At 43.1% G+C, this 27,609-nt stretch overlaps 1 protein-coding gene across 20 annotated transcripts in view; it reads left to right on the forward strand.

Moving 5' to 3' along the window:
* Window positions 1–27,609, forward strand: part of SP100 (SP100 nuclear antigen) — a 127,699-nt gene that overhangs the window by 62,830 nt on the left and 37,260 nt on the right. For 11 of the 20 annotated variants that reach the window (XR_011562107.1, XM_070773644.1, XM_070773699.1 and 8 more), the window contains one exon: window positions 22,957–23,040. Coding sequence is in view for 19 of the 20 variants with exons in the window: in XM_070773644.1 (XP_070629745.1) it covers window positions 22,957–23,040 (84 nt within the window). In the remaining variant the exon portion in view is untranslated. Of the gene's footprint in view, window positions 1–2,086; window positions 2,250–3,582; window positions 3,752–5,749; window positions 5,834–7,628; window positions 7,680–7,948; window positions 8,021–12,515; window positions 12,666–13,187; window positions 13,272–16,314; window positions 16,462–17,172; window positions 17,257–22,276; window positions 22,331–22,956; window positions 23,041–27,609 lie in introns of all 20 variants that reach the window. The other 9 variants (XM_070773688.1, XM_019978352.2, XM_019978358.2 and 6 more) reach the window with 8 other exon arrangements.

A 27,609-nucleotide genomic window follows, 5' to 3' on the forward strand; every position in this document is an offset into this window, starting at 1 on the left:
ATGATCTTAGTTTTTGAATGTTGAATTTTAAGCCAGCTTTTTCACTCACAGTACGTATATTAAACAAAACATTTATTTTATAATATATACAAACTCCTACACATCAATAAATAATAAAAGACAACCCAGTAGTATAAATGGGCCAAAGGCTTGAAAAGGCACTTCAAAAAAGAAGATTATGAATGGCCAATGAGCATATGGAAGTGTGCTCAATATTATCAGTCATTAAAAAAATACAGGTTAAAACTGTATGAAATACCATATTATATATTATAGACTAAAATGGCTAAAACTAGAAAGCTTATTTCTAACAGACTTTGGAATAGTTTGACAGATTCTAAAACTATTAAACATACTCCTACACAATGACCCAACAATTCCACTCCGAGTTATTTGCCGAAGGGAAATTAAAACATCTTGTCACCAAAAAACGTACAAAAACCACAGCTTTATTCAAACTAGTCCCAAACCAGAATACACCCAAATGTCCATAAACAGGAAAATGAATAAGTAGATTGTGGTAGGTCCACACAATGGAATATCTTGAACAATAACAGAACCAAATTTCTGTTCATCTAACATGGATGATGAGCAAAAGAAGTCAGGCACAAAGCATACGTGATGTAGTTTTTTCATGTATACAGTGTTAAAGTGTTAGTCACCCAGTCATGTCCAACTCTGCAAACCCACGGACTGTGGCCCTCCAGGTTCCTCTGTCATGGAATTTCCTAGCCAAGAATACTGAAGTGGGCAGCCATTCCATTCTCCAGGGGATCTTCCCAACCCAGGTCTCCTGCATTGCAGTCACATTCTTTACCATCTGAGCCACCAGGGAATATGAAGTCCAATCATGCCTGCATACTCAGTTATGTCTGACTCTTTGCAACCCTATGGATGATAGCCCACCAGGCTCCTCTGTCAATGGAATTTTCCAGGCAGGAATATTGGAGTGTGTTGCCATGCCCTTCTCCAGGGGATCTTCCCAACCCAGGGATTGAACACACACCTCTTGCATCTCCTGCACTGGCGGACAGGTTCTTTACCACTACTGCCACCTGGGAAGACCGTGTGAAGTTCAGTAACAAGTAAAATTAACATATGGTTACAAAAAGGATAGCGCTGTTTCCCTCTGAGCGGCTGTCTGGGTGCAAGTGGTCAGGATGCAAACTGAGGGTGGAAGGTATGATGTTCTGTTCTTAATTTTTCAAATAACACATCAGTTTTCCACAACATGTCTCCCCTGTGATCTCCACTGGGTCTCCAGGGTTCTGCAGGACTCACTGGTTGCTTTCCTGACCTCTGGGAGTATTTTCCACCTACAATAGTGGTTAGCGATCCTCTGATCACTCATTGGAAAAGACTCTGATGCTGGGAGGGATTGGGGGCAGGAGGAGAAGGGGACGACAGAGGATGAGATGGCTGGATGGCATCACTGACTCGATGGACATGAGTCTCAGTGAACTCCGGGAGTTGGTGATGGACAGGGAGGCCTGGCGTGCTGCGATTCACGGGGTCGCAAAGAGTCAGACACGACTGAGCGACTGATCTGATCTGATCTGATCTGATCACTTTTTGTCTCATAAATTTTGGTAGAACTCTCTTATCTCCTCATTGCCCCCTGCCATTCTCCTTGTCATTGTGAATCCAATCCCTTTATTAGCATTTTTAGTGGAAAGTGGTGGCAATAATAAAAAGAAGATAAATGATTCTCTTTAATTGGCAGTATTTAACCAGAAACATTTTTTACAGGATGTTGATGCAATAAAGTGATTATTCCCCAATGCATTTTGGGTACTGAAAAGTACCCAAATATATCAGACAAAGGTGGATATCTTTATAATGGTTTTGATTGGGACAGACTGGAATGGACTTCTTTAGTCCTGTACTTTAGTCTTTCTTAACTTCCACACTTTTCTTCAACTATATCATTGTTTGTTGTTTCCATTGCTTTTATTTCTGTACTGAAACCACTTATTTTATATATGTTGGTTCTTCACAATCTATTCGTTATATATAAAATGTTACAGCCTTCATAAGCATCTCGGAATCTTGATGACCATTTTCACATGATATTCTTCTTCCTTAGGATGTCCACAGAAAATCAGAACACGGAAGACAGGCTTGTCTTTGAGACTATATTCAGGCACTTCAAAAGACATAAAGTGGAGATTTCAACTGCAATTAAAAAGACATTTCCTTTCTTTGAGGGCCTTCGTGACCGCGAACTCATCACCAATAAAATGTATGAAGTAAGTGAGGTTTCTTATGTCACCATTTGGTAAACCAGCCCCAAACTAAGTTATGTTTTTATATCCTGAGCACAGCTAGCTAACTGAGGAGTGTCCTATGAATAGAAGACTTCTTAACTATTGTTGCAAATGTTCAAGTATTGTTGTGAGGTAGAAAGGGAGAAAGAGAATGGAACCAGGCATCACTGGAGACAGTCCTTCCTCTGATCAAAGGGACGGTGCTCTTGGTGGCCACTGGAGTCAGGCAGGCTGGATCTAAAATAGTTGTGCTCCACAGATGTTTAATACACAGATGTTTAGTACAGCATAAACTAAGAATTAAAAGTAAGTGTAATAAATTCATGAATAATTTAAATGAGATGATTTAGTGAAATAATAATTGACACAGCATTTCTTTTTGAAAAACATCAATTTAAACAGTTGGGCTTCCCTCATAGCTCAGTGGGTAAAGAATCTGCCTGCAATGCAGGAGACCTGGGTTTGATCCCTGGGTTGGGAAGATCCCCTGGAGAAGGAAATGGCTACCCACTCCAGTATTCTTGCCTGGAGAATCCCATGGACAGAGGAGCCTAGTGGGCTACAGTCCATGGGGTCACAGGAGTTGGACATGACTTAGTGACTAAAGCAACCAATTTAGATCTGAGAACATTAAAACCCACAGGGAACTGATGTCTTGTTAGGACAAATTTGGGAGTAGATGCTTGCTATTCTTTCTCTGACAGTTTTCTTTCTCCAACAGGGGTTTTTCTTTTTCCATTTATTTATTTCCTTATTTATGTATTTATTTGTGCTCTTTCTGGAGTCTTGGACTTTGAGTTAATTTTAGTAATAGGCATTGTTGGAGATACAGGGGTGCAGGTCTTCAGCTTGTCCTCTGAACATGCTTTCCCTGTGGCCAAGTTCACAAAATGAAGCACTGTCCCCTGGCTTCCTTGAGCTCTTCCAGGCCAAGTCAGGATTGGTGAAGGGGCAGGAGTTGTCCAGTCAACAGAATAGTGGCTCGTCACCTGCCAAGTCTATCCCTCAAAGAGTTGACCAGGCTCTTAGCTACATATTCATTAACTTTGAACCCTCTTTTAACCTTCAGAATTGTGCCTTCTTACATCTAATGTAAGTTAGGGTGAGGAGATCAGATTCACAAATGGATAGTTTTAAGAAGAGGGGATTTATTGTTTCACTTAGTAGTCATACAAATATACAGAAATGCTAAACCTCTACGTGAAAAGACACCTATGTATGGAAATTGGAATACGTTAACTTGAAATCTCTTTCTAGGGCTCTCTTGTAACCTGGAAGTCTGTATTTATACTTTTCTTCATTCATTGTTTTTAAGGACTGTCAAGATTCTTGTAGAAACCTGGTCCCTGTACCAAAAGTGGTGTACAATGTTCTCAGTGAGCTGGAAAAGACATTTAACCAGTCGCTTCTGGAAGCATTGTTCAGCGACGTCAACATGCAGGAATATCCTGATTTAAATCATGTTCGTAAAAGCTTTGAAAATGGTAATTAGCTTATTTTCTACCTTTTGATGTTCAAGGTCAATTCTGTTCAACAAGTATATATTGAACTCCCATCACGTGCCATAACTGGTGCTGAGCAGTGGGGATATAACAGCTAACAAAGCACACTTAAGTCTTCTCAAATCCAACCTAGGTCTTCTACATTTTCAGCAGATTCTTCACCATCTGAGCCACCAAGTTCTTCTCAAAGCTCATGTTATAAAGGTTATGGTACACCACCAACCTGGAGATCTGCTTAACCAGATACTTAGACTCACAGGAGGACCAGAGCCACAGTGGCATCTGATTTAGATGACAAATAACAGGCCAGCAGTGGTCTACACAGAAGTCCACTGAGTTGATTACTACCCATCTCAAGCTTAGCTGTGGGTATAGGATCCATCTTGGCTTAGAAACAACAGATCAACAGGGTCAGTATCTCAACAACTCCAGAATCATAGGTTTTCAGGGTCCCCTAGAGGGACAAGCCAGATTATAAGAATCACCACAACCCAAGAATGTGGTGATTCAAAGAAGACCCAAGAACAGTCCGTAGGTAGACTCTCCCAGTCCAGGTCATTTTAACCCCTCAAACCCAGGGTTGACCTGGTAACACAGAAGAAAGGCCACGTTCATCAGATTTCTAGAGTAATTAGCACAAAAGTTAACTTATATCAAATTTTCCCTTAACGGAAAAATGGTTTTAATCATATTTTCTCCTCAAATAATCACAAAGGCTATTCTCTTCCAGGGCTTGTTTTTGGTGCCACATATAACTAAATGTTGACTTTTTCCCGAGAAGGTATAATTTATCCTTTTTAAATGCTGGTGACTCACATCTACACTTGCTGCCAACCCCCTGCCCCTGGCAGAGGTCACTGCTGTCCACAAGAGCTTGGGTCAGTGACTAAACTCCAGAGGATGGGGACTGTGGTCCTATTTCTAGGACCTCTCCTGTTTCTAGGCTCCGCCCTCATCCCTGTCTCGTGTGCTAAAGTCCTTCCGCCCTTAGGCCTCCTTCACCTTTTCTGGGCTTTGGGCCACTGTCCTCCTCATACCTGCCAGCTGACTTTGCTGGAACTTGACCCATGCTCTGGGGAAGACAAAGTAGTACCCGTGGCTCCCACAGTCCTGTTCATCTCACCCCTTACTGGGCATTTTCCCAGGAGGCGCTCCTGCCATCAGCTCTGAGGCAGCCTCCCACCATGTCTCCTTCCTAGACTCCTGGCAGTGATCTACCCACTAGGCTCCTTGGTTTATTTCCTTCCTCCTACATCTGCTAAGTTACTTACATGCAGGGTCTCTGGGCTGGTGTCCTGGCCTCCTCTTGTTGGCAGCCTCTTGGGTCCATGGTCCAGGAGTCGTGGGGATGCCCTGCAGTACCGCAATAGGCAATCCCTGTGTGCAGCTTCAGAGTTTCCTTTTTTGTGGGATCTGGACCGCTCTGGAGCTCCGACTAGCAACCCCACCACGCTCCCCACACCCTCTGGTTTGTCTCTTTGGAAGATGAGCATCCTCCCCAACACAATTAAGCCCAAACCTCCTCTTATCTAGAGCCTTCTTTAAAGCCTTTGGGCTTTCTCTTTTACACACACACACACACACACACACACCCCTCTCTAGGATCCTAGTCGTGCTTCAGAAGAAATTTGTTTCTTTCTTACATTTTGAACAATGCAGTTAACACATTTCACTCCCCTTATTTATTTTGACATGTGTTGTCCACATGGTGTGACCTTTATTGTACATGACTGACAGCCTCAGGATGTTCCCAGGACTCCTTTGTCCTTATATTTGAGTGGCTCATTTCTATGCAGGGAACATAGCTGCTCCCTTGCTGGGGTTTCTCTTTTCTGTCCAAGGAAGATGGGGGAACTTTACCATGCAGGTTGGGATCCACTGAGCTCTGAGTGACCCGAGAGCTGGAAATACCTAAATGTGTAATTCTGAGATGATGTTCCTGGTCTCTGGTGGAGAACTTTAATTGTGTTTTCTCTTCAGCAATCCAAGAGAGACTTAGTTATGAAGAAACTGATGGAGAAGAGAGGGAGGAGAGGCCTGCCATCCAACTGAGCCTTGAGCAAGGTGATTGAGACCAAGAACAAACCAATTCTCCCTTGCTAAGAGGAAAAAGAGAAGGGGAGGCAGAGGCCCGAGTCCTGAGCAAAGATTGAGAATCAGGGAAGAAACGATGAAGGACCACGGAGAAGTTAGGCAGGGATATTTGTATGAACATCTAAGCAGAGGCTAAGTCCTGGAGGAGTGGCTATGACAAGAGGCTTTTGCCCCAAATACCAAGACAAAGGAAGAGGAACCCAAGGTGTCAGTAACCAGATTTAAAGAGAATGGCTGCCTGGAAGTCATTGTGATTTAGAAAGAATCCTATAGGAGAAGATCAATGTGAAGTTGTGATGGGCTAATCACTATGGGCCCAAGGTCAATGTCAAAGAGGAGGCCGTTGATGATGGCAGAAGAAAGGACTGATTTAAATGTGGGGGAGGTTGTTCAAGAGCAGGAATATTCAAGGAGAAAGGTGGTCATATGGATTCAGTGGTGAGGAATGGTAGAGATGCAGAGGAGAAGATGTGGGTATTTGAGAGAGAGGGGAGAGGAAAAAGAAGAAATGAAAGGAGAAAGAGGTCAGTTCAGTTCAGTTCAGTTCAGTTGCTCAGTTGTGTCCGACTCTTTGCAACCCCATGAATCTAAGCACGCCAGGCCTCCCTGTCCATCACCAACTCCCGGAGTTCACTCAGACTCACGTCCATCGAATCAGTGATGCCATCCAGCCATCTCATCCTCTGTCATCCCCTTCTCCTCCTGACCCCAATCCCTCCCAGCATCAGAGTCTTTTCCAATGAGTCAACTCTTCGCATGAGGTGGCCAAAGTACTGGAGTTTCAGCTTTAGCATCATTCCTTCCAAAGAAATCCCAGGGCTGATCTCCTTCAGAATGGACTGGTTGGATCTCCTTGCAGTCTAAGGACACAACAAAAACAAGCAAGTTAATAACAGCTCACTTGATTGAAAGTTTCTTCTGGCAGTTGTGGGTTTATTGCCATTGGACGGTATTATCACTCATGGGCCCATTTTGCAGATAAGGAAGCTGAAATCTAGAAAGACCTTGTATGTAGTTGGCCTGGGATCAAATGAGCAAGGATGGAACCAGGCACTCTGAACCCAGAGCCTGTGTGTTCAACCCTGGATACTCCCTGGTAGCCTAATGGGACAGACAAAACCCAGAAACAAAAGGAGGGAAATATACAAAGAGGGAAGTGAAGTGAAAGTCACTCTGTCATGTCCGACTCTTTTCGACTCCATGGTCTGTAGCCCACCAGGCTCCTCTATCCATGGGATTTCCCAAGCAAGAATACTGGAGAGGGTTGCCATTCTGGAGAAAGTGGAGGAGAATCAGACGTTGAATCCTCAGGGAGAGGCTAACAAGACAGATTAAACAGACCTGTACAGGGAGGGAGTAGATGAAGAGGGGGTGGGGACTTTGTAGGAAGTAAGGTAAGGTCACCAGTCAGGGCAACTCTAGGGACCAAGGCCGGTTCACCATGGCTGTGGAAGTCAAGATAAGCCATTGCTAGGTACTGAATGGCTGGTGGAGATCATGCAGTGAGATGGCCTGGCCAAAGCCCTCTCAGCCAGGAGTGCCCCTGACCTACCTTCCACTTGAGAATTTGGGGTCAGGCTGTAAGAGTTGGATGAGATCCATCAGGCTCAGATGGTCTTTGTATTGTTGTCTACTGGGGGTCTCAAGCTTCTTATTTATTAAAAAAAAAAAAAGAAAGAAAGAAAAGAAAGAAAAGGGGAATTAGGGGAGGGTGGCACAGTCCCTACTTCAATTTCTGAAATAAATTTTTAATTTTCCCCCCTAGGAACTTCTAGAGGCCTGACTTGGTCTGGTGGAGAATCCTCATCTTATGATGGTCTGTTGTTGACTCTGTTCTGTGATGCTTTGCTAAGCTTGTGTCCCCTTCTAGGCTGTGCGGGGCGCAGAGCGGCTGCTTCTTTGTGTCAGAAATTTGTCAGTCTTTGCATCTGCAGTTTCTCCAAGGGTCAGTGCTCTGAGTAGCTGGGAAGGTCGCTGCTTCTGGGCTCCTTAAATGCACTTGCTGCCAGTCCCCAAAGACTCTGGGCCTGATTGTTTTGCCCCAGCATCTGGCTTCACTGTTTTCTGTTCTGTTTTTTTGGTCAGGCAGTGATCTTGGTGCTTCGATGTCATGTCTGGCAGAGACCAGTGCTACAACCAGAGTGGTGGAAGAAGCAGGTGATGGGCATTCCTCAGGGTAGGGGGTGGGGGTCGGGGGGGAGGGGGAGTCCTCCCATAACTTCAATTAACCCATAACATTCTTAATGATATTCTTAATTCTTAACATTCTTATTATTTAAATTTTATTGCTCAGCGTTCTCATTTGTAATATAGGGATATTACAGGCAGATTGTCATGAGGCTATGAAATGGAACAAGGATGGGAGTGCATTTAACAGTCACTAGGTATTCACTGGGCTTCCCTGGTGGCTCAGTAGCACTGCTGACAATAGCTAGGACATGGAAACAACCTAGATGTCCACCGGCAGATGAATGGATAAGGAAGTTGTGGTACAAATACACAATGAAATATTGCTCAGCTATAAAAAAAGAACACATCTGAGTCAGTTTTAATGAGTTGGATGAAACTGGAGCCTATTATACAGAGTGAAGAAAGCCAGAAAGAGAAACACCAATACAGTATATTAATGCATATATATGGAATTTAGAAAGAGGGTAACGATGACCTATATGCAAGACAGCAAAAGAGACACAGATGTAGAGAACAGACTTTTGGACCATGGAGGAGAAGGCAAGGGTGGGACAGTATGAGAGAATAGCATTGAAACATGTGTATTACCGTATGTAAAACAGATGACCAGTGCAAGTTCAATGATGAAGCAGGGCACTCAAAGCTGGTGCTCTGAGACAACCCAGAGGGATGGAGTGGGGAGGAAGGTGGGAGGGGGGTTCAGGATCGTGGACACATGTACACCCATGGTTGATTCATGTCAATGTATGGCAAAAAACATCACAATATTGTAAAGTAATTAGCCTCCAATTAAAGTTAATAAATTAATTAAAAAAAAAAAAAGAATCTGCCTGCAATTCCGGAGACCCAGGTTCAGTCCCTGGGTCAGGAAGATCCTCTGGAGAAGGGAATGACTACCCACTCCAGTGTTCTTGCCTGGTAAATCCCATGGACAGAGAAGCCTGGCAGGCTACAGTCCATGGGGTTGCAAATGAGTAGGACACACCTTAGCAACTAAACAACAACAAGGTACTCAGTACATGTTTGTTCCCTGAATAAAAAGTACTGGTACCAAAAATATACTGTTCATTGAAAACATTAGTCATAACGATTTGATTTTTTTGGTCATGGTATCCTGGTGGCTCAGAGGGTGAAGCGTCTGCCTGCAATGAGGGAGACCCGTGTTCGATCCCTGGGTTGGGAAGATCCCCTGGAGAAGGAAATGGCAACCCACTCCAGTATTCTTCCCTGGAGAATCCCATGGACAGAGGAACCTGGTAGGCTACAGTTCATGGGGTCACCAAGAGTCAGACACGACTGAGCAACTTCACTTTCACTTTCACTTTCATCCCACATATTGATGCAGCCAGTAGTTTATTTAATCTTCCCCCAAACCTGAAAATGTGTGTATATTATCCCTGTTTTTCAGACAAAAAAGAATCAGCTTTGAGAATTCGGTTATTTGTACAAGTTCACCCAGCTGAAAATCAGGACTGAGCGCTGCTCTACGCAGTGTCACAGCAGGAATTCAGGGGCCCACAGCCTGGCCTCAGCTTCTGCCTCAAGATCTTGGGGTAGTGACTAGCCCTCTTTGTTCCTCAGTTTCATCATCTGTAAAATGGACATGATAATAGCACCTATTTCAGAGGGTGATGGATTTTAAACAAGTTACATCATGTAAAGCCTTCACAGCCTTGTCTGGGGCTGTATCGGTGTTCCACGCATTTGTTGTTATTACTACCTTTAATCATCATCTTTATTTGTGTCTACTGCCAGAGTCCATGCTTCTAACTGTTACATTCGTAGTACAGTTTGAGATTTTTTTCTCTCATAGGTGTTCATTGGATTTACTGATTCCCCAGCTGGAAAAGCAGTGAGAATAGCAATGCCACCTTCTGGCCCAGGAAGATAAATTGAAGGTCATAGTTTTCCCTGCTTACAGCACACTACTCTATAACACATTTTAAGTCTTTATTCCATGACTCACCTTAGTAAGGAAGGAACATAGAGGAGTCTCAGGGAACTACCTACAACATGAAAGGCTCTTATATGTAGCTTCCCTTAGGGATGTATTATTTTAAAAAGAATGTTCTAAATTAGTAATATGCTTTTATAAAAGAAGAACTTTCAAAGTGATTTTTGAAAGCACAGTAATACTTTTTTGCTACTTTAGCTTTTTTTAATTGAAGGGTATTTGCTTTACAGAATTTTGTGGTTTTCTGTCAAATACCAACAAGAATCAGCCATAGGTACACCCATGTCCCCTCCCTCCCAAATCTCCCTCCCATCTCCCTCCCCATCCCACTCTTCTAGATTGTCACAGAGCCCATTTGAGTTCCCTGAGTTATACAGCAAATTCCCATTGGCTATCTATTTTATATATGGTATTGTAAGTTTCCATTTTACTCTCTCTTTTATCTCATCCTTTCCCTCCTCCTCACTCCATGTCCATATGTCTGTTTCTCCCTTGCTGCCCTGAAAATTAATTGATCAGTACAATCTTTCTAGATTCCATATGTATGTGTCAGTATACAATATTTATATTTCTCTTTCTGACTTACTTCACTCTGTATAATAGGCCCTGGGTTCATCCACCTCATTAGAACTGACTCAAATGCATTTCTTTTTATGGCCAAGTAATATTCCACTGTATATATGTACCGCAGCTTCTTTCCATTCATCTGTAGATGGACATCTAGGTTGCTTCCATGTTCTAGCTATTGTAAAAAATGACACAATGAACATTGGGATACATGTGTCTTTTTCAATTTTGGTTTTCTCAGGGTATATGCCTAGGAATGGGATTGCTGGGTCATATGATGGTTTCATTCCTAGCTTTTTCAGGAATCTCCATACCGTCTTCCATAGTGGCTGTATCAATTTACATTCCCACCAGCAATGGGAGAGGGTTCCCTTTTCTCCACACCCACTCCAGCATTTATCGTTTGTAGACTTTCTGATGTTGGCCATTCTGACTGGTGTAAGGTGGTATCTCATTGTAGTTTCAATGTGCATTTCTCTAATAATGAGCAATGTTGAGCATATTTTCATATGTTTGTTAGCCATTTGCATGTCTTCTTTGGAGAAGTGTCCGTTTCTGTCTTATTCCCATTTTTTGATTGGGTTTTCTTTTCTGGTATTGAGTTGTATACAAGTCCGCTTGTACATTTTGGAAATTAATTCTTTGTCAGTTGTTTCCTTTGAGATTATTTTCTCCCATTCTTGTTTATAGTTTCCTTTGCTGAAAAACACAGTAATACTTTTAACAAATCACATTTATTCAAAACGTTAAGAGTTAAAAATACATATGGATGAATATATATTAGCCATTCATCTGCTAGTACAGCTGATGGAAACAGGAAAGGATAAGCGGATGGAATTGTGACAAGCAATGAGCAGAAGAGAAAGGATTCAGTGTATGTGTGCATGTGGGGGGGGGGATATGGAGGGAGGAGGCAATGAAGTTCTCTGAAATTCACAGCGTGGTCTGGGAGCACCCTTACCAGAAAATGAAATCCCAGAGCATCTTGATGGTGGGGAGCAAGGAATAAAGAGAGAAACTTCAAGCTAGGACTCAAATGATACACAGCAAGTCACCAGTAAATGTGTTTGAGTGTCTGACCTGACAAGGTGGGCTGACGTGCCCAGGTGAGAGGAGCGCTGTGTCTCACGCCCGGCCCCCACCCCAAGGGGAGGCTCCCAGTCCTGAGGAAGAGGCACAAAACAAACCCAGGAGCCACATTCCATACTAAAACTTTGGGAAATAATTTTAAATCATGCTTCATGTTAATTACTTTGTTCAGAAAAATAACACTAAGAGAGAAAAATCCAAACTGCAGTGAAAAATATGTCTATGTGTTCATACATTATTGAGGCTGGTGGGAACAGAGTGGGAGGGGTTGATGGAATCAGTGAGGACCAGAGATGGTTGCCATGGAGGAAGGGCGTGTGTGCTGGTCCTGGGTGGTTTGCCCGGGGATTCAGTCCTTCCCCTCCCCTGCTCTGCTCGGCCCTCTGTCTCTGGCCACTGGCCCCTGCAGACTTGTTTGTCAGCTCCCCTTGCTGCTGACTCCCTGCTGGGTTCCTAGCATGGAGACCCTGGCAGGAGAGTGGGAGTAAGGGAGGAGCCGGGTGTTTCTCCATCACTGCCTCCAGCCGCAATTCTGGCAGCAGCCGCAGCTCAGCCTCGACTGCACCTTCCACAAAGCAGGCAAATCATGGCTTAGCCTCTGCCTGCCCAGCGACCTCAGCCCGTGATCTCATCCTCTATCCCTCCCATAGCTTCCTGTTGACCCTTCTTTATGTTGCCACATTTTTCCACTTGATCTTCTGTGCTCTTCCATCAGCTGTGTAGCCAATCCCTGGGTTAAATATCCTCTGCTCTAAAAACTTAGAGTGCTTTGTATTTTCCTGTTGGATTCTGCTGGATGTTGGAGGAAAATAAAATATTTATAAAATATTTATAAATCAAAATGTGGTTTAGGTACAGCCTCCCCTGAAAACAGACTCTCAGATCACCTCAGTGAAACAGAAGAGATAAATGCAAAGAGGAATGATACACCCAGCAACCAGAACGATGCACTGGAAAGCCAACAAGCAAATGAACAATGTGACCAAGAATCTGAACCAGCAGGTAAGGCTGGCTGTCTGGCTTTGCCTGGGGAGTAGAGATGCTTACCACGGGGGAAGGGTACGTCCAGGACATGCTGGTCCTGAGTGGTTTGCCCAGGGATTCAGTCCTTACCCTCTTAAAGGGGTCAAGAGGGCCTGACTGGTGACAGAGAATGAATTCATGCACCACTCAAGGAAACATCTATTAACAAAGAAAGGGGAAATTACACAGACACTGAGGGCAGGAACTGAGCCTAATGTACTGATGGGAAAGACCTGGAGGAAGAAAGTGAAAAAAGAAAAACTAAGAGGGTGAAGTGTCCCAGACCCAGCGAGGAAGAGAAACAGAAACAAGAGTCAGGGAGAGATTGGCTCCAGAATCAGTGCAGCGCGGCACTTTCATGGGGTGAAGGTAGCAATAAGTGCAGACAGGCTGAAAGTAGACACATAAGAAGGGAAGAGAAGTCGGGGAAGAGGCGAGAAAATGGAAATAGGGCAAAGCAAAGCTCTGCTGTGTGTCAGCTGTGGTCTTTTTTATCTTCAGAGTTCTGTGAACCAGCACCTATTCAATCAAATAATTCAGATGACGGGGAGGAGACACCCGACCTGTTGCCTTCTAACAAAGACAGTAATTATTACTTACCTTACCTATTTTCTTTCTTTTTTTAACTTTTATTTCATCCTTTTTTTTTTTTTTAATGGCCATGTTACATGCATGTGAGATCTTAGTTTCCTGGACAAGGATTGAGCCCATGTCCCCTGCATTGGAAATGCAGTCTTAACCATTGAATTGCCAGGGAAGTGTCGTATCTTACCAATTTTCTAATTACATCTTTGTTTTCCTTTGCTATCCCATACTACCTCACCCCTTCAAGATCCTAACACCATCCAAGACAATGCAGCCTTACCCACAAACTCTAGCTGACTTAGCAGGTGTAAATTGCAATGGAGAAGGAAAGCTGAACTCTTTGGTGGACAGGGTGTCCCTGGGAAGAAGGTGCAAAAAGGAAGAATAGGAAAAGGTGGACTGGGGAGCATCAAATAACAAAGTACAAGAATGAGATAGATTTTAGATACATTGACATGGAATCCAAATAATGCCATGTTGTGGAGTTGATGAAAAGAATTAAGTTGCAACTTCCTTTTCAGAGGTTATAGCAAAAACACGGAAATCACACAAGATGCTGCAGGTCAGATTTGCATGAAAGGAAGCTCAGATGAAGGGCTAGAAAGAAAGTGACAGGTAGAGGGATGTGGTGCGCTGAACACTGGCGAAACAGGGAGAACTTTGGTGATGATCTGAGAGCTTAAATGAGGAAAATATATAGAATGACAAAATTGACACAGAGGAGACATACAGAGGTCATATTAATATGACCTCTGAGAATAGGAGAATAGGAGAAAGTAGGGAACATAATAGAGAATGGATACATTGAAAAAGCAAGTAGAGGACTGCAGGGTCAGGCCAAGGGTGAGACCCTGGGGCACACCTAAGGACTGTCTTACTGTTGGCACCTTCGTGAGTCCTGGGCACCTCCTTTGCCTCATCCTAGACACTGCTAGGTCTTGGGGACAGTGATTTTTAAAATGCAGAGGAAAAGAGATGAATAGAGGAAGATACCAATGAAAAAGAATACCAAAAAAACAGAAAACTGGAGGTGGGAGAGGCACAAAGAGGATAACTTGATAACAAATGAAAAATTGGTAGAGAGTGGACCATACAGAGAGAGGAGACAAATCAAGACGCTATCCCATTAGAGGAGACTGTCATCAAAAAGGAGGCACAAAGAGTCTGTAATGATCAAAATATCCCTGGAACCCCCCAGATAAAAACAGACGTCTCCCCAGTCATCTTCACCCTCCCCACGGTCTCCATAACACCCATGAGCTCTTGTTTCCTGGACGTACATCTTCACCCTACACTTGATCTCTAGACTCATTCCACCAAGTGCCTGGAGATCTTTATTCAAAGATCTGTTAGAAGGATTTCCCTATAGTCCAGTGGTTAGGGCTCTGTGCTTCCATTGCAGGGGGCGAAGGTTAGATCCCTGGTTGGGGAATTGAGATCCCACCTGCCACACAGCATGGCCAAAAAAAAAAAAAAAGGTCTGTTGGACATCTCAATTCGGAGGCCATATGTGTAACTATCTATTGCTGTGTAACTAACAGTCACAAAACTGAGCGGATTAAACCAATCATGGTTTTCCTTCTCACTTCCATCAATTCTAACTTTAAAATCTTTCCAGCTTGTCCAATTGTTCTCCAGTCTTTGCTGTGCCCATGCTAAGTTGCTTCAGTCATGTCCGACTCTGTGCTACCCCATGGACTGTAGCCTGCCAGACTTCTCTGTCCCTGGGATTTCCCAGGCAAGAACACTGGAGTAGGTGGCCATGCCCTCCTCCAGGGGACCTTCCCAACGCAGGGATTGAATCAGTGTCTTTTATAAGTCTCCTGCATTGGCAGGCGAGTTCTTTACCACAAGGCTTGCTATAATCCACGTCCTGCCACTTCTCACTTCAAATAGAACAGTCTCCTGCTCATTTCTTCCCTCCTGTCTCACTTCCTTCAGATTCACTCTCTGCATTTTAGCTCAGTAGACCTTTCCAAAATGCAGACCAGTTCATAAGGTTTTCCTGTTTAAAGCCCAATACCATCCCTGGGTTGGGAAGATCTCCTGGGGGAAGGCATGGCAACCCACCCCAGTATTCTTGCCTGGGAAATCCCATGGACAGAGGATCCTGGGATTGCAAAGAGTCAGACATGACTTAGCATGCACGCACGCACCTTCTTGTGGCCCTCGGCATGAAGTCAAAGCTGCAGGTGTGGAGTACTGACACATACCTACCAGATGTGTATTTCCCCATCATACTACATTCCCATCACACCAAACTCCTTTTAGTTACTTAAATTTGACAAGCTCTCTCAACCATCCCTGCCTTTTCATATGCCTTTGGAAAACAGTTTTGTATAATCTTCCAAAGTAGAAAATACAGGTAGCTTATAACTTAGCAATTACACTCTTCAACAAATCAATAGAAATGTATATTATCACCACACACACAAAAGATTGTTCACCATAGCATTATTTGTCATAGTCTAAAACTTGAGCCAGCACAAATGGAGATTTTTTAGTTTTATTTTTTAATGGATAATTTCTGTAATGAATGTTATACAGCAGTGAGAAAATGTATATAACTGGATACAGATGACTATTGCACACATAATGTTGATAAAAGAAGCTAAATCCATATCCACCCTGCCCCCAAAAGAACAGACAGAACGAGAGTGAATGATTCCACTTAAGAGTGTTAGTCACTCAGTCATGTCGGACTCTGCAACCACTTGGACTGTAGCCCACCAGGTTCCTCTCTCCAAGGGACTTCCTAGGCAAGAATACTAGAGTGGGCTGTCATTCCCTTCTCCAGGGGACCTTCCAGGAGACTCCTGCATTGCAGGCACATTCTTTATCATCTGAGCCACTAGGGAAGCTCTGATTCCACTTAGAGTTGAGAGGGGCATGAAGGAAGGGACAGAGTTGAGCAGCAAACGGGAAAAGGGTGGGGTGGAGCCTCCCTCTGCAGTAAGATGACAGGAAGAAGACTTCTTAATGCTAGTGAGCTCCTTTTTGGGGAGACAAATTAAAATTTTTCATTCATTAAAATTTGATCCAGGAGCAAAGCCATCCAACCATGGACTACAGATCAATTCCTGTTCTGTCCATCTAGTGGATATAAAGAAGGAAAAGCCATTTTTTAACTCAGAAGTTCAATTGCAAGCCCGAGCAAGGACTGGCTATAACCGAGTGTCTGACATAATAGGTAAGGTTGACAGAGATAAAGTGGAGCGGGGGTCACGGGAACCAGGCAAGAGGCTGGGGCATCAGGGTCCAGCCAGCCAGTTCAGGTGGCTTTGGGCAGAGGAAAGAAGGGCAGGGAACCAGCACCCTGTGCTGTGAGTTTAGCAGAAGAGATTCCCCAGGGACCCGAAAAATATCAGAAGACAGATGATGGGTAATAAATATTGATGTCCAGGAGACTATTTCCAAAGTAAGAGAGGAAAGTATAAGAAAGAAAGAAAATGGGGGTAAAAATAGAGAGCCAAGATATTCAAGAGAGTAGATGGAAAAGAAACACATGAAGACAAAGTGAGGTATCAAGAGATACCGTCCCTGGAATGAGAGGCATAAGTAAGGAAAAGGGGCCAAGAGGAAAGTGAAGAAGTAAAATGAGAATGAAAGAAAGAGGTAGAATGGAGTAGAGGGTCAGAGGTAGATCTAGGGTGGGGGTGAGGGGTAGCAGGAGGGTGGGGGAGGGGAGTGCGGGCAGGATGGGCGGAGCCGCCCTCTGCGTGTGAGCGTCATCATCTTTCATGCAGGACCGGGAGCAACCTGCAGCTCACCCACATTCAAGCACAGACCACGTGCCTTGAATTAACTTAGCTTCTAGGTCTCCCCGGTGCTCTCATTCTGGGGTTTCCTGCTGCGTGGGCTCCACCCTGAGATCCTAAGGGGGAGTTGTTCCTCTGTGCAGTGATCAGCAGTGAGGACTCTGCAGAATCCAGTGATGGAGACGAGTTCCCAGAACCCTCCACGTCAACACCAGGAAGGATAACTGGTAAGGAAGTGGGAGAGCAAGGCCAGGGCTGCAGGAATCTGCACGAGAGCTACTGTTTCTGGAGCATCTTACTCGGAGCCCCTTATGAACCATGGACCCAATTTTTCTTGGAATCGTATCCTCTAAATTTTACTGTTATGGGAAATGCAGGATGATATGAAATCTCTATCTGAGGATGAGGTCTATTAACTGATGGTTGTTGCCATTTAGTTGCTCAGTCGTGTCCAACACTTTTGTGATTCCAAGGACTTTAGTCCATCAGGCTCTTCTGTCCATGGGATTTCCCAGCCAAGAATACTGGAATGGGTTGCTATTTCTTTCTCCACTATTAATTGATGGGTTCCATTAATTAATACGTGTTTTCTATTTTATTATATAAAGGAATAAATTTTAAAAGTAATGAGTGTGTTTAAAACTACTAGTTGCTGTATCTATAAAATGTTAGATTTTTTTCAATGATTTTGTTTATTTACTTATTTATTCCTGGCTGTGCTGGGTCTTCATTGCTGCCTGATTTTTTTCGATAATTTTATTTATTTACTTATTTATTCCTGGCTGTGCTGGGTCTTCATTGCTGCCTTGGCTTTTCTCTAGTCGTAGCGAGCAGGGGCTACTCTCTAGTGATGGTCCTTAGGCTTCTCTCATTGCAGTGGCTTCTCTTGTTGGGGAGCACAGGCTCTAGGACATGTGGGCTTCAGTAATTGTGGCACAGGGGCTCAGTAGTTAAGGCTCCTCTAGAGCACGGGCTCAGCAACTGTAGCACGTGGACTCAGTTGCTCTGCTGCATTTGGGATCTTTCTGGATCAGGGACTGAACCCAAGTCTCCTGCTTGGCAGATGGATTCTTTACCACTGAGCCACCAGGGAAGCCCCAAAATGTTGGATTTATATGGTGATTTCTACCAAGAACAGAAAGTTTAATATGGTTGGCAGTGCACGGGTTAAGTGCACCAACTCTCAGTGCAGTTGAAAATCTCCTTCTCACTTACACTCAGCCTCCACATACGCAGGTCCTCATCCACGTTGTTGTTGTTCAGTTACTCAGTCGTGTCCGACTCTTTGTGACCCCTTGGACTGCAGCACACCAGGCTTCCCTGTCCATCACCAACTCCCAGAGCTTGCTCAAACTCATGTCCATTGAATCAGTGGTGATGCCCTCCAACCATCTCATCCCCTGTCGTCCCCTTCTCCTCCTGCCTTCAATCTTTCCCAGCATCAGGGCCTTTTCTAATCAGTCAGCGCTTCACATCAGGTGGCCGAAGTACTCGAGTTTCAGTTTCTCAATCCATGAATTCCACCAACTGTGGATTGTCAAGTGATGTAGTAAACTAGTGTTTACTATGAAAAAAAAAATCTGAGTCTCATCTGGAACTGTGTTGCTCAAATCCATATCGTTCAAGTATGAACTGTATTCCTTTATTGGAAATTCATATTATTATCTGGAGAAGGAAATGGCAACCCACTCCAGTATTCTTGCCTAGAAAATCCCATGGACAGAGGAACCTGGTAGTCCATGGGGTCACAAAGAGTCGGACATGACTGAGTGACTTCACTTTCACTTTCATGTTATTATCTGATCACAAACTTGATGAGTTACCGTGTCACAGATAACTCATCTAGCTATCTATTATTACCAGAAATAAAGACTTCAGATAAGGTATTCTGAAACCCAAAGTGTTTTTGACAATTCTTCAGCAAGTCATGGCATATACAGTGATTTTTCAAAGGACCTTTGCAAACAATCTTACAACCTTAAAGGGTGAGCAGGACAGACATTGCTATCGTTGTTTCTAGATGAGAAAACACAATCATATAAATGTTTCAAGGTCTCTAATAAGTCTCATGAGAGATGAAAGGGAATAACAAAGCTGGCGTTCTGGATTCTACATTATTTCCTTTGTAAAACTGGAGCTCCAAATGATTATCTAAATGTTGTTTCCTCAGTCCTGGCGGCAGCCAGTGTTGCCATAAGATCTGTATCTCTGTAGTGTACAAATCAGTGATTTTTTTCCTCCCTTTCTACTTTCTAGACCCAGACAATATTAGAAACGTACCTATTTATAGAAACACACTAGGAAAAGTCCTAAAAAGAAGCAAAAATATTCCTTGATCTTGATACTGCAAAAGAGTAATATTTTAAATAAAACATTCAATCTATTTACTCACTAGATTTATCAAGTATATGTTCAGTTGCTCAGTTGTGTCCAACTCTGTGCAACTCCATGGACTGTAGCCTGCCAGGCTCCTCTGTCCATGGAATTCTCTAGGCAAGAATACTGGAGTGGGTTGCCATTCCCTTCTCCAGGGAATCTTCCCAACCCAGGGATCTCCCGCATTGCAATTAGAGTCTTTACCATCTGAGCCACCAGGGAAGCCCAAGTGAAATATAAATTGACTTCAGTTTTTGGGGAGTCCACCTTCTACTTTCATCTTAGTTGAGTAGGTAAATGGCTCTAAAAGATAGTCCCAAAACATATCTATGGTTCAAACGCATGAGAAGATTATTTTCCAGGCTTGCAAATAGTTCAAGGACACCAGGTTGGCAGGGGGTGGGAGGAGGTGAGAAGAGGAGACTCAGTCTTGAACAGGGAAACAGCAGATGAGTGACGTGTGAAAAAGACAATAGAAGGGGTCAGAAGTAGAAGACAGAGAAGGGTAGGATGGTTAAGTTTCAAGCAGAGCGAAGTCTCCCCTTACATTTGAATTGTCTCTGCTGTGGGGATAGGGGATGGAGCATCACTAACCTAAATGGCGGGTGACTTACATGAACACACCACACTTCCCTTGGCTTTTCAAGACTTTGTGAGTTTTCTTGTTAGGGAATTTCCTGCTCCGTGGGTTCCTTGGTCACACACCCAGACTCCTCAAGAAGTTCCTTTGTGCAGAGGCCAATAACCTTTAGTCTTTAGGATCAAGTGAGGGAGGAGAAGCCCAATAAGCCACTGTCTCTCCATCCCAGATGGCTCAAGTAGGAAGATCAGGATTGCAGCCCTGGACCACAAATATCCAGAGTCTAAATCAGAGTTCTGTTTTCCTGATGAATCTTATTCTGACCATTCTCCATATGCCTTGATTTAATTACTTCTAGGATATCATTTTCCACATTTAACTTCTCTGGCTATGTTGGGAAGTGGAAAGAGGCAAGAAGGTATTATATATAAATTGTTTTTTAACTGGGTGAGCCCAATCAGTTGCTATATTGAAACTGTAGTAAAAATATGCTAGTAAAATGATATTTTTAGTACACACTATAACAGCTATTAATGCTAAAGAGTGGAAATAGTATACTTGTTCTCCAGCATGCTTTTATTCTATAGAGCATACCAAGCACAGTATTCCTCTATTCGTTGTTAATATTATCTTTAGTCCCCAACTTAGAAAGTCTTCACAGAGTAATTTGTGCTTCTGTTAAATTATTGATGGAAAATGGCTTCAGACCAAATACTCTCAAACCCTAATTATAGTTAAACCATTGGCCAACAGTGATTTCTCATAGGGTTTTTGTAAATAAAGCTTCATTTTGTTTTTACAAAAACCTTAACAGAGAGTGAGGGTAACCAGGTTCTCCCAGGTTTATAGATGAGGCAACTGGAATTGGTAATGTTTGAGGGTCTTTTGGTCTTCCCAGTTGGCCCTAGTGGTAAAGAACCCACGTGCTAATGGGGGAGATATGAGAGACTCAGGTTCAGGAAAGATCTCCTGGAGGAGGGCATGGCAACCCACTCCAGCATTCTTGCCTGGAGAATGCCATGGACAGAGGAGCCTGGTGGGCTATGGTCCACAGGGTCACATAGAGTCAGACAAGACTGAAGTGACTTAGCACGCATGCAAGCACTCACAAGTTATTTTTTATGAATTCACATGGAGAGTACAAGGCCGGACTGGGCAGGACTCCGACATGACATACCTGCAACGTGACACTGACCTATAGTCATATTCAAAATATCTTCAGAAATGAAGTATCATTTTATGTTCATAACAGCCTAAAATATCAGTCAGAAGACTGCTGTTCCCTCATTTCACAGATGAGAAAACTCCAGCACATAAACATTTAAGGGTCTTTTACACATATGGATAAAAGTGAAAGTGTTAGTTGCTCAGTCATGTCCAACTCTGTATGAACCCAACGACTGTAGCCCACCAGGCTCTTCACTCCATGGAATTCTCCAGGCAAGACTATTGGAGTGGGTGGCCATTCCCTTCTCCAGGGGATCTTCCTGACCTAGGGATCAAAGCCAGGTCTACCACATTACAGGCAGATTCTTTATCATCCTGAGCCGCCGGGGAAGCCCCAAGAATACTGAAGTGGGTAGCCATTCGCTTCCCCAGGGGATCTTCTCAACCCAGGGATTGAATCCACATCTCCTCCTTGGCAGGTGGATTCTTTACCATCTGAGCCACCAGGGAAGCCCATTACACATCATACATGGAAACTTACAGAAACTTACCAGAAGGACAGAACTAACAATCTGGACTCTTAGGAAACATTTGTAATCCTTTATTCAAAATCTTTAACACAACGTTATAAAGCAACTATACCCCAATAAAAACTGATAAAAATTTTAAAGCCAGATGTAAAATAATAATGCTTCATTATTTTAGAAAGGCAGTGTGGTGTATATCCTATAGCTTACAAGACAACCCAATAAGTTTGGGACAGAATCTCATTCTCAAATAGACTGTGTTAGTGTTCCTGCAGCAAATTGTGTGAATTCACATCAACTGTGATAAATATTTTATTGAACTCGTGGCTGCCAAAGTCCAGGTTCGTTGCCAAATTAGTTAGCTGCAAGCCTATGAAAAAATACTGGTTTTCAAAACTTCTTTGACTTTGCAACTAAGATTGAAGGATTGGGGGTCTTCACTCCATTTGGTAGTGATCTTTTTCCCTTAGATGAGAAGAGACAGTAATGTTCATCATTGCATCTTTATAGCCTACATCCTGTCTGTAATGTGAGTATTCATAAGTTCATAACTCTTTTCGATATAGATTACTGGTTGTATTTTCCTTTGCTTACTAGATCCATCAGCCATTGGAAGCACATCTATTTTCAGAACGAGCAGTAGGAAGAGACGTAAGAACAATTAAAACTCTTGCAGTAACAAATATCTTTCTTTGCTACAAAACCCCCCTTCAACTTTTTGGTTATATCATTGAAAATGAAGCGATAAATTTATAAGTATTTTAGACGATTCACATTTGTTTTGAATTAGGTGAGCTGGGCTAATTGATGTAACACAAAGACCTCAAGAAGTTGAGGGTTGCAGTGCAATACAAGTTTATTCTTCACTCATATAAAAGGATAAAGTGGTTCCCAGGTTGGAGGGGTGCTCACTGAGGGCCCAGCTGATGGAGGCTCTGATGTTGAAATTGTTGCTTCCACGGTCTCTCTGGATAAGAAACAGAGAGAAAGCAGGAATGTTAATATGTGCAGACAAGAGGAAAGGGTAAAAGCTAGTGACCAAAGGGAGTGCCTTCCTTAGCAAAGTCCTGGCCACTCCCAGCCTTGGGGGTGGTTCCTGGAGCAACCTTGACCACCAGATCAGATGGAGCCACGGGGGGTGCCTGGTGGGAGAATTATCCTTAACCCTCTTACACAAGCTTCCCTTTTCCAAATTTCCTTTTAAAGAATTCCATGCTGTATTGGTTGGTCCTAGGACACAGACTGAGATTGTAAAGGACTTTTATTTCTTTCTGCAGGGATGAGCGGTGGTGACTCTTCAGACTTGAGTAACGAAGGAGAGCCTCAGGCAACATCTAGTTCAGCCCTAATAAATGGGTCAGGTAAAGAAGATTAGGATGTCCAGCCTTGGCCTGCAGCATGTCAGGAGTCTGAATTTAAAGCTACTGCTTCCAGATGCATTTCATTCTGAGCTCCCTGACTACCTTGTATCCAGTTAATCCTGGAAACTACTTCTGGGATTTTTAGAAAATGGAAGGAGGCAGGGAATTATTATAAATTCACGCTTAACAAAATGAGTATAATAATATAATAATGTGTGTGTGCTCAGTCATGTCCAACTCTGTGACCCCATGAACTGTAGCCTGCCACGTTCCTCTGTCCATGGGATTTCCCAGGCAAGAATACTGGACTGGTTTGCCATTTCCTACTCCAAGGGAACTTCCCGATTCAGGGATTGAACCCACATTTCCTGCACTGGCAGGTGGATTCTTTCCCACTGCACCACCTGGGAACCCCTAGTAACTAAATGTGTACTTTTATATTCCTAGTTTAGCAGAAACAATTACCACAATGATGGTATCTTTTTAAGCACTTACTGTCATGTCTACTAACACCAAGATCCTAGATTTCTATAGTGGTATACTGGTTGACACTAATGCCATTTGTAATTATAAACACATCAAAAGACAACTGGTCCTGCTGTGTAATTATAGACAGAAATAAAAGCTTAAGAGCAACCATTCTAAAACTTTAGTATAGATTTTGTCAGATATTCAACATATTGTGTTTAGATTGTCTGATGGTATTTTAAATTCCCTTGGCAAATAAGATCTTACTCTGCCATCACAAAGTCTTTAAGACTTAGGCAGGCTAGCTATTGCTTCCCCATTTTGGGATGAGGAAATATTAATGGATGTACAAATGTTTAAGGATAAAAAGGAGTGACTATTTTATGTAACAGAAAGATAAGAGCTGTGTTGCATGATCAGAGTCCAAAGAGGAGATACAGGGATCTGGCATAGTCACAAGGGAGTGTATCAGTGTCTGATGCAAGAAAGTATATTTAACAATAATAAATGCATGTCTTCTAGTCCCATTACTTCATGGCAAATAGATGGAGAAACAATGGAAACAGTGAGAGACTTTATTTTCTTGGGCTCCAAAATCACTGCAGATGGTGACTGTGGCCATGAAATTAAATGACACTTGCTCCTTGGAAAAAAAGCTATGACAAGCCTAGATAGCATATTAAAAAGCAGAGACATTACTTTGCCAGCAAAGGTCCATATAGTCAAAGCTGGATGGCATCACTGACTCGATGGATGTGAATCTGGGTGAACTCCGGGAGTTGGTGATGGACAGGGAGGCCTGGCGTGCTGCGATTCATGGGGTCGCAAAGAGTCGGACACGACTGAGCGACTGAACTGAACTGAACTGAACTGATGGTTTTTCCAGTAGTTATGTATGTATGTGAGAGTTGGACCATAAAGAAGGCTGAGCATGGAAGGACTGATGCTTTTGAACTGTGGTGTTGGAGAAGACTCTTTGAGAGTCCTTTGGACTGCAAGGAGATCAAACCAGTCAATCCAAAAGGAATCAACCCTGAATGTTCATTGGAAGGACTGATGCTGGAGCTGAAGCTCTGATACTTAGGCCACCTGATGTGAAGATCTGGCTCATTAGAAAAGACTCCAATGCCAGGAAAGATTGAAGGCAGGAGGAGAAGGGGACGAAAGAGGATGAGATGGTTGGATGGCATCACTGACTCGATGGACAGGAGTTTGAGCAAACTCCGGGAGTTGCTGATGGACAGGGAAGCCTGGTGTGCTGCAGTCCATGGGGTTGCAGAGTCAGACATGACCGAGCAACTGAACAACAAATAAATGCATATGTATATATGTATGTGTGTATATGTCACATATACACACATATATGAATATATATGTATATATTGATGAATATATTTAACCACCACTATTAGTGTGAATATTGAAATATGTATATCCAGATTGAGAGGCAAAAAGCAAAAACCATAAACAAATTGGGTGGGAATGGAACCAGCTATATGGCATACAAAACACCTAAAAAGATAAGACAAAAAAGGATGAACAGAGAAATTTTTTTAAAAAACAGATGTTAACAATATAACTGGACTTCCCTGGTGGTCCAGTGGTTAAGAGTCTGCCTTGCAATGCAGGAGACACAGGCTCGATCCCTGATCCAGGAAGATCCCACATGACGTGGAACAACCAAGTCTGCGTGCTGTAACTACTGAGCCCAGGCACTCTGGAGCCCATGTGCCACAGTTAACACCCAATGCAGCCAAATAAATAAACATTAAAAATACAGGACCTGCAATCAAATTTGAATTTCAAATAAACAATGAATAATTCTTTAAAAAAAGAGTATAACTGATGAAATGAGAGAAATCAACACAGAAGACAAGAGAAATCAGGGGCAGAGAAGCTCACAGAATCAAAGTGATGGAGATAAATTTTCTAAGGAGACCATAAAGAGGAAGAGAAAGAGGAGGTGTGGCTAGGTAGAAAGAGAGCAAATCTCTGTTGGATATGAAGAGTGGTCATTGGAGCAGGTGTGTTTCTCCTCAGCCCATCTGAGTTGTGGATGTTTGAGTATGTTTCAAGTTTCACAAGATCCAAATGTCACCAGATCGGGAAGTTTTATAGAGGAAGATGGGTAATTTTCAAGGTATCTCTAGGAACTTTACCATAAACATGATAATAAAGTCTGTGATTGATAGGCCTTTGATGTAGGAAACTCGTAGAGAACTGGCAGAAGTAATAATAATCAATAGAGTGGCCAGTGTCCAAAAAGCAAGCAAATGGTGACAATGAAAGTGGTAAACTGCGAGATGAAGCTAAATGTCATTGAAGAAAAAATAGATAAATGCAAAGACTGTAATATTTTAAAGCCAAAGATCAAGGTAAAATTGAAAGAAAAGAAAAATTAGAAAGGGATGTGCCAGATTAGAGGGGATCACTTCAATAATAACACTAGCTCCAGAGACAGAAGCATAGAAAACCAGATGGAATGAGATACATACAGGAAGTAACCAGTGGAGGGGATAAAGATGAGGCACAGAGAGGTGGTTGGATGGCATCACTGACTCAATGGGCATGCGTTTGAGTAAGCTCCAGGAGTTGGTGATGGACAGGCAAGCCTGGCGTGCTGCAGTCCATGGGGTCGCAAAGAGTCAGACATGACTGAGCGACTGAACTGAACTGAACAAAGAGATAAACGGTTAAAAGATGAGGGGAAAAAAATGGTAGAGAGAGAAGCGGGACAGTGCAAAAGAAAGAGAGGAGAGAAATGGAGAAGTTGTGGATCTGAGAGGCTCATGAGACCAAAGCAACATTGTTCACAATGGCAGTGAGTTTTTAGGGTAAGTTATCCCCAGGTATCAAAATGGCTCCTGTAACTCACGCAGTTCGTAAGAGACTTCGCCAATGGAGTTTCACGTACTCTTAGAGCTTCAATTACCATCTACAATCAAATTGTTCCTCAACCCACATTTCCAGCCCAGCCTGACTCTGTCTTCTGTGCTTTCAAACTCAATTATCCAAGTATCAGAAAGACCTGGCCAAAGTCCTAAGGTTTTAGACTTCTCCACTTATCTCTCAAAGACCTTCAGACTCAATACTCAAAACTGAGCACATCATCTTTCCCCTGAAAACCAGTATCTGCTCCTCCAATGTTCTGTACCTCTAAAACACTTACTGACTCATTCTTTCAACTTGAACTTCTCAGTCATCCATGACAGAGACATCTCAATTGACATAACCCATCTAGTCACCTGAGCTTCCCTGGTGGCTCAGGGATCACAAGAATTCGCCTGCCAAGACAGGAGATGCAGGTTTGATCTCTGGGTCAAGAAGATCCCCTGGAGAAGGAAATGGCAACCCACTCCAGTATTCTTGCCTGGGAAATCCCATGGACAGACGAGGCTGGTGGGCTACAGTTCATGGGGGTCACAAAACAATCAGACATGACTTAGCAACTAAACAACAACAGTCTGTCACCTAACTCTATCAGTTATTCCTTTTAAATGTCTCCAGCCTGTCCACTTGTTTCCATCTCCATGTCAGTACCCTTATCCGTGTCTGTATCACTTCTCACTTGATCTAGTTCTACAGGCTCCTGTTTGTTCTCCTTCTTCCAACATTGTTCCCACCAAACACAGTCTAAGTGATTTAGCTAAGCTGATCTTTCAAAAAAGCAAATGTGTTCATGCTGCTGTCCTATGTAATAGCCGAATGTCCTTTAATTTTCCTTTGGAATAAATTAATTCTTCTTTGAGTGACTTCCAAACTCCCTGCCTGAGGCCCCTGCATCTTTCTCCATCCTCATCATTGCCTCTCATTGTCTCACTCAGTGTTCAGACCCACTGAACTCTTCTTGGTGTCCTGCATTTGCTGAATCCAGACTTTTGTATGTGCGCTTCCATCCATTTGGGGCTTTTATCTTAGTCACCTTTCTCCCTAATCTGTTTACCTACTGCTTCCATGATTCTTCCACTAGAAAAGGTCCCTCATTTCAAACCAGGCTAGTTCTTCTTGCCTTCTGCATCCCCAAAGTAGACTGTATACTGTGTCTTAACAGTCTCTGTGTACCAGTGTGCATCCCTCTTTATGCATCAGTTCCCTGGTTGC

Source organism: Bos indicus, chromosome 2 (assembly GCF_029378745.1).
Source record: "Bos indicus isolate NIAB-ARS_2022 breed Sahiwal x Tharparkar chromosome 2, NIAB-ARS_B.indTharparkar_mat_pri_1.0, whole genome shotgun sequence".
Classification (NCBI taxonomy): Eukaryota; Metazoa; Chordata; class Mammalia; order Artiodactyla; family Bovidae; genus Bos; species Bos indicus.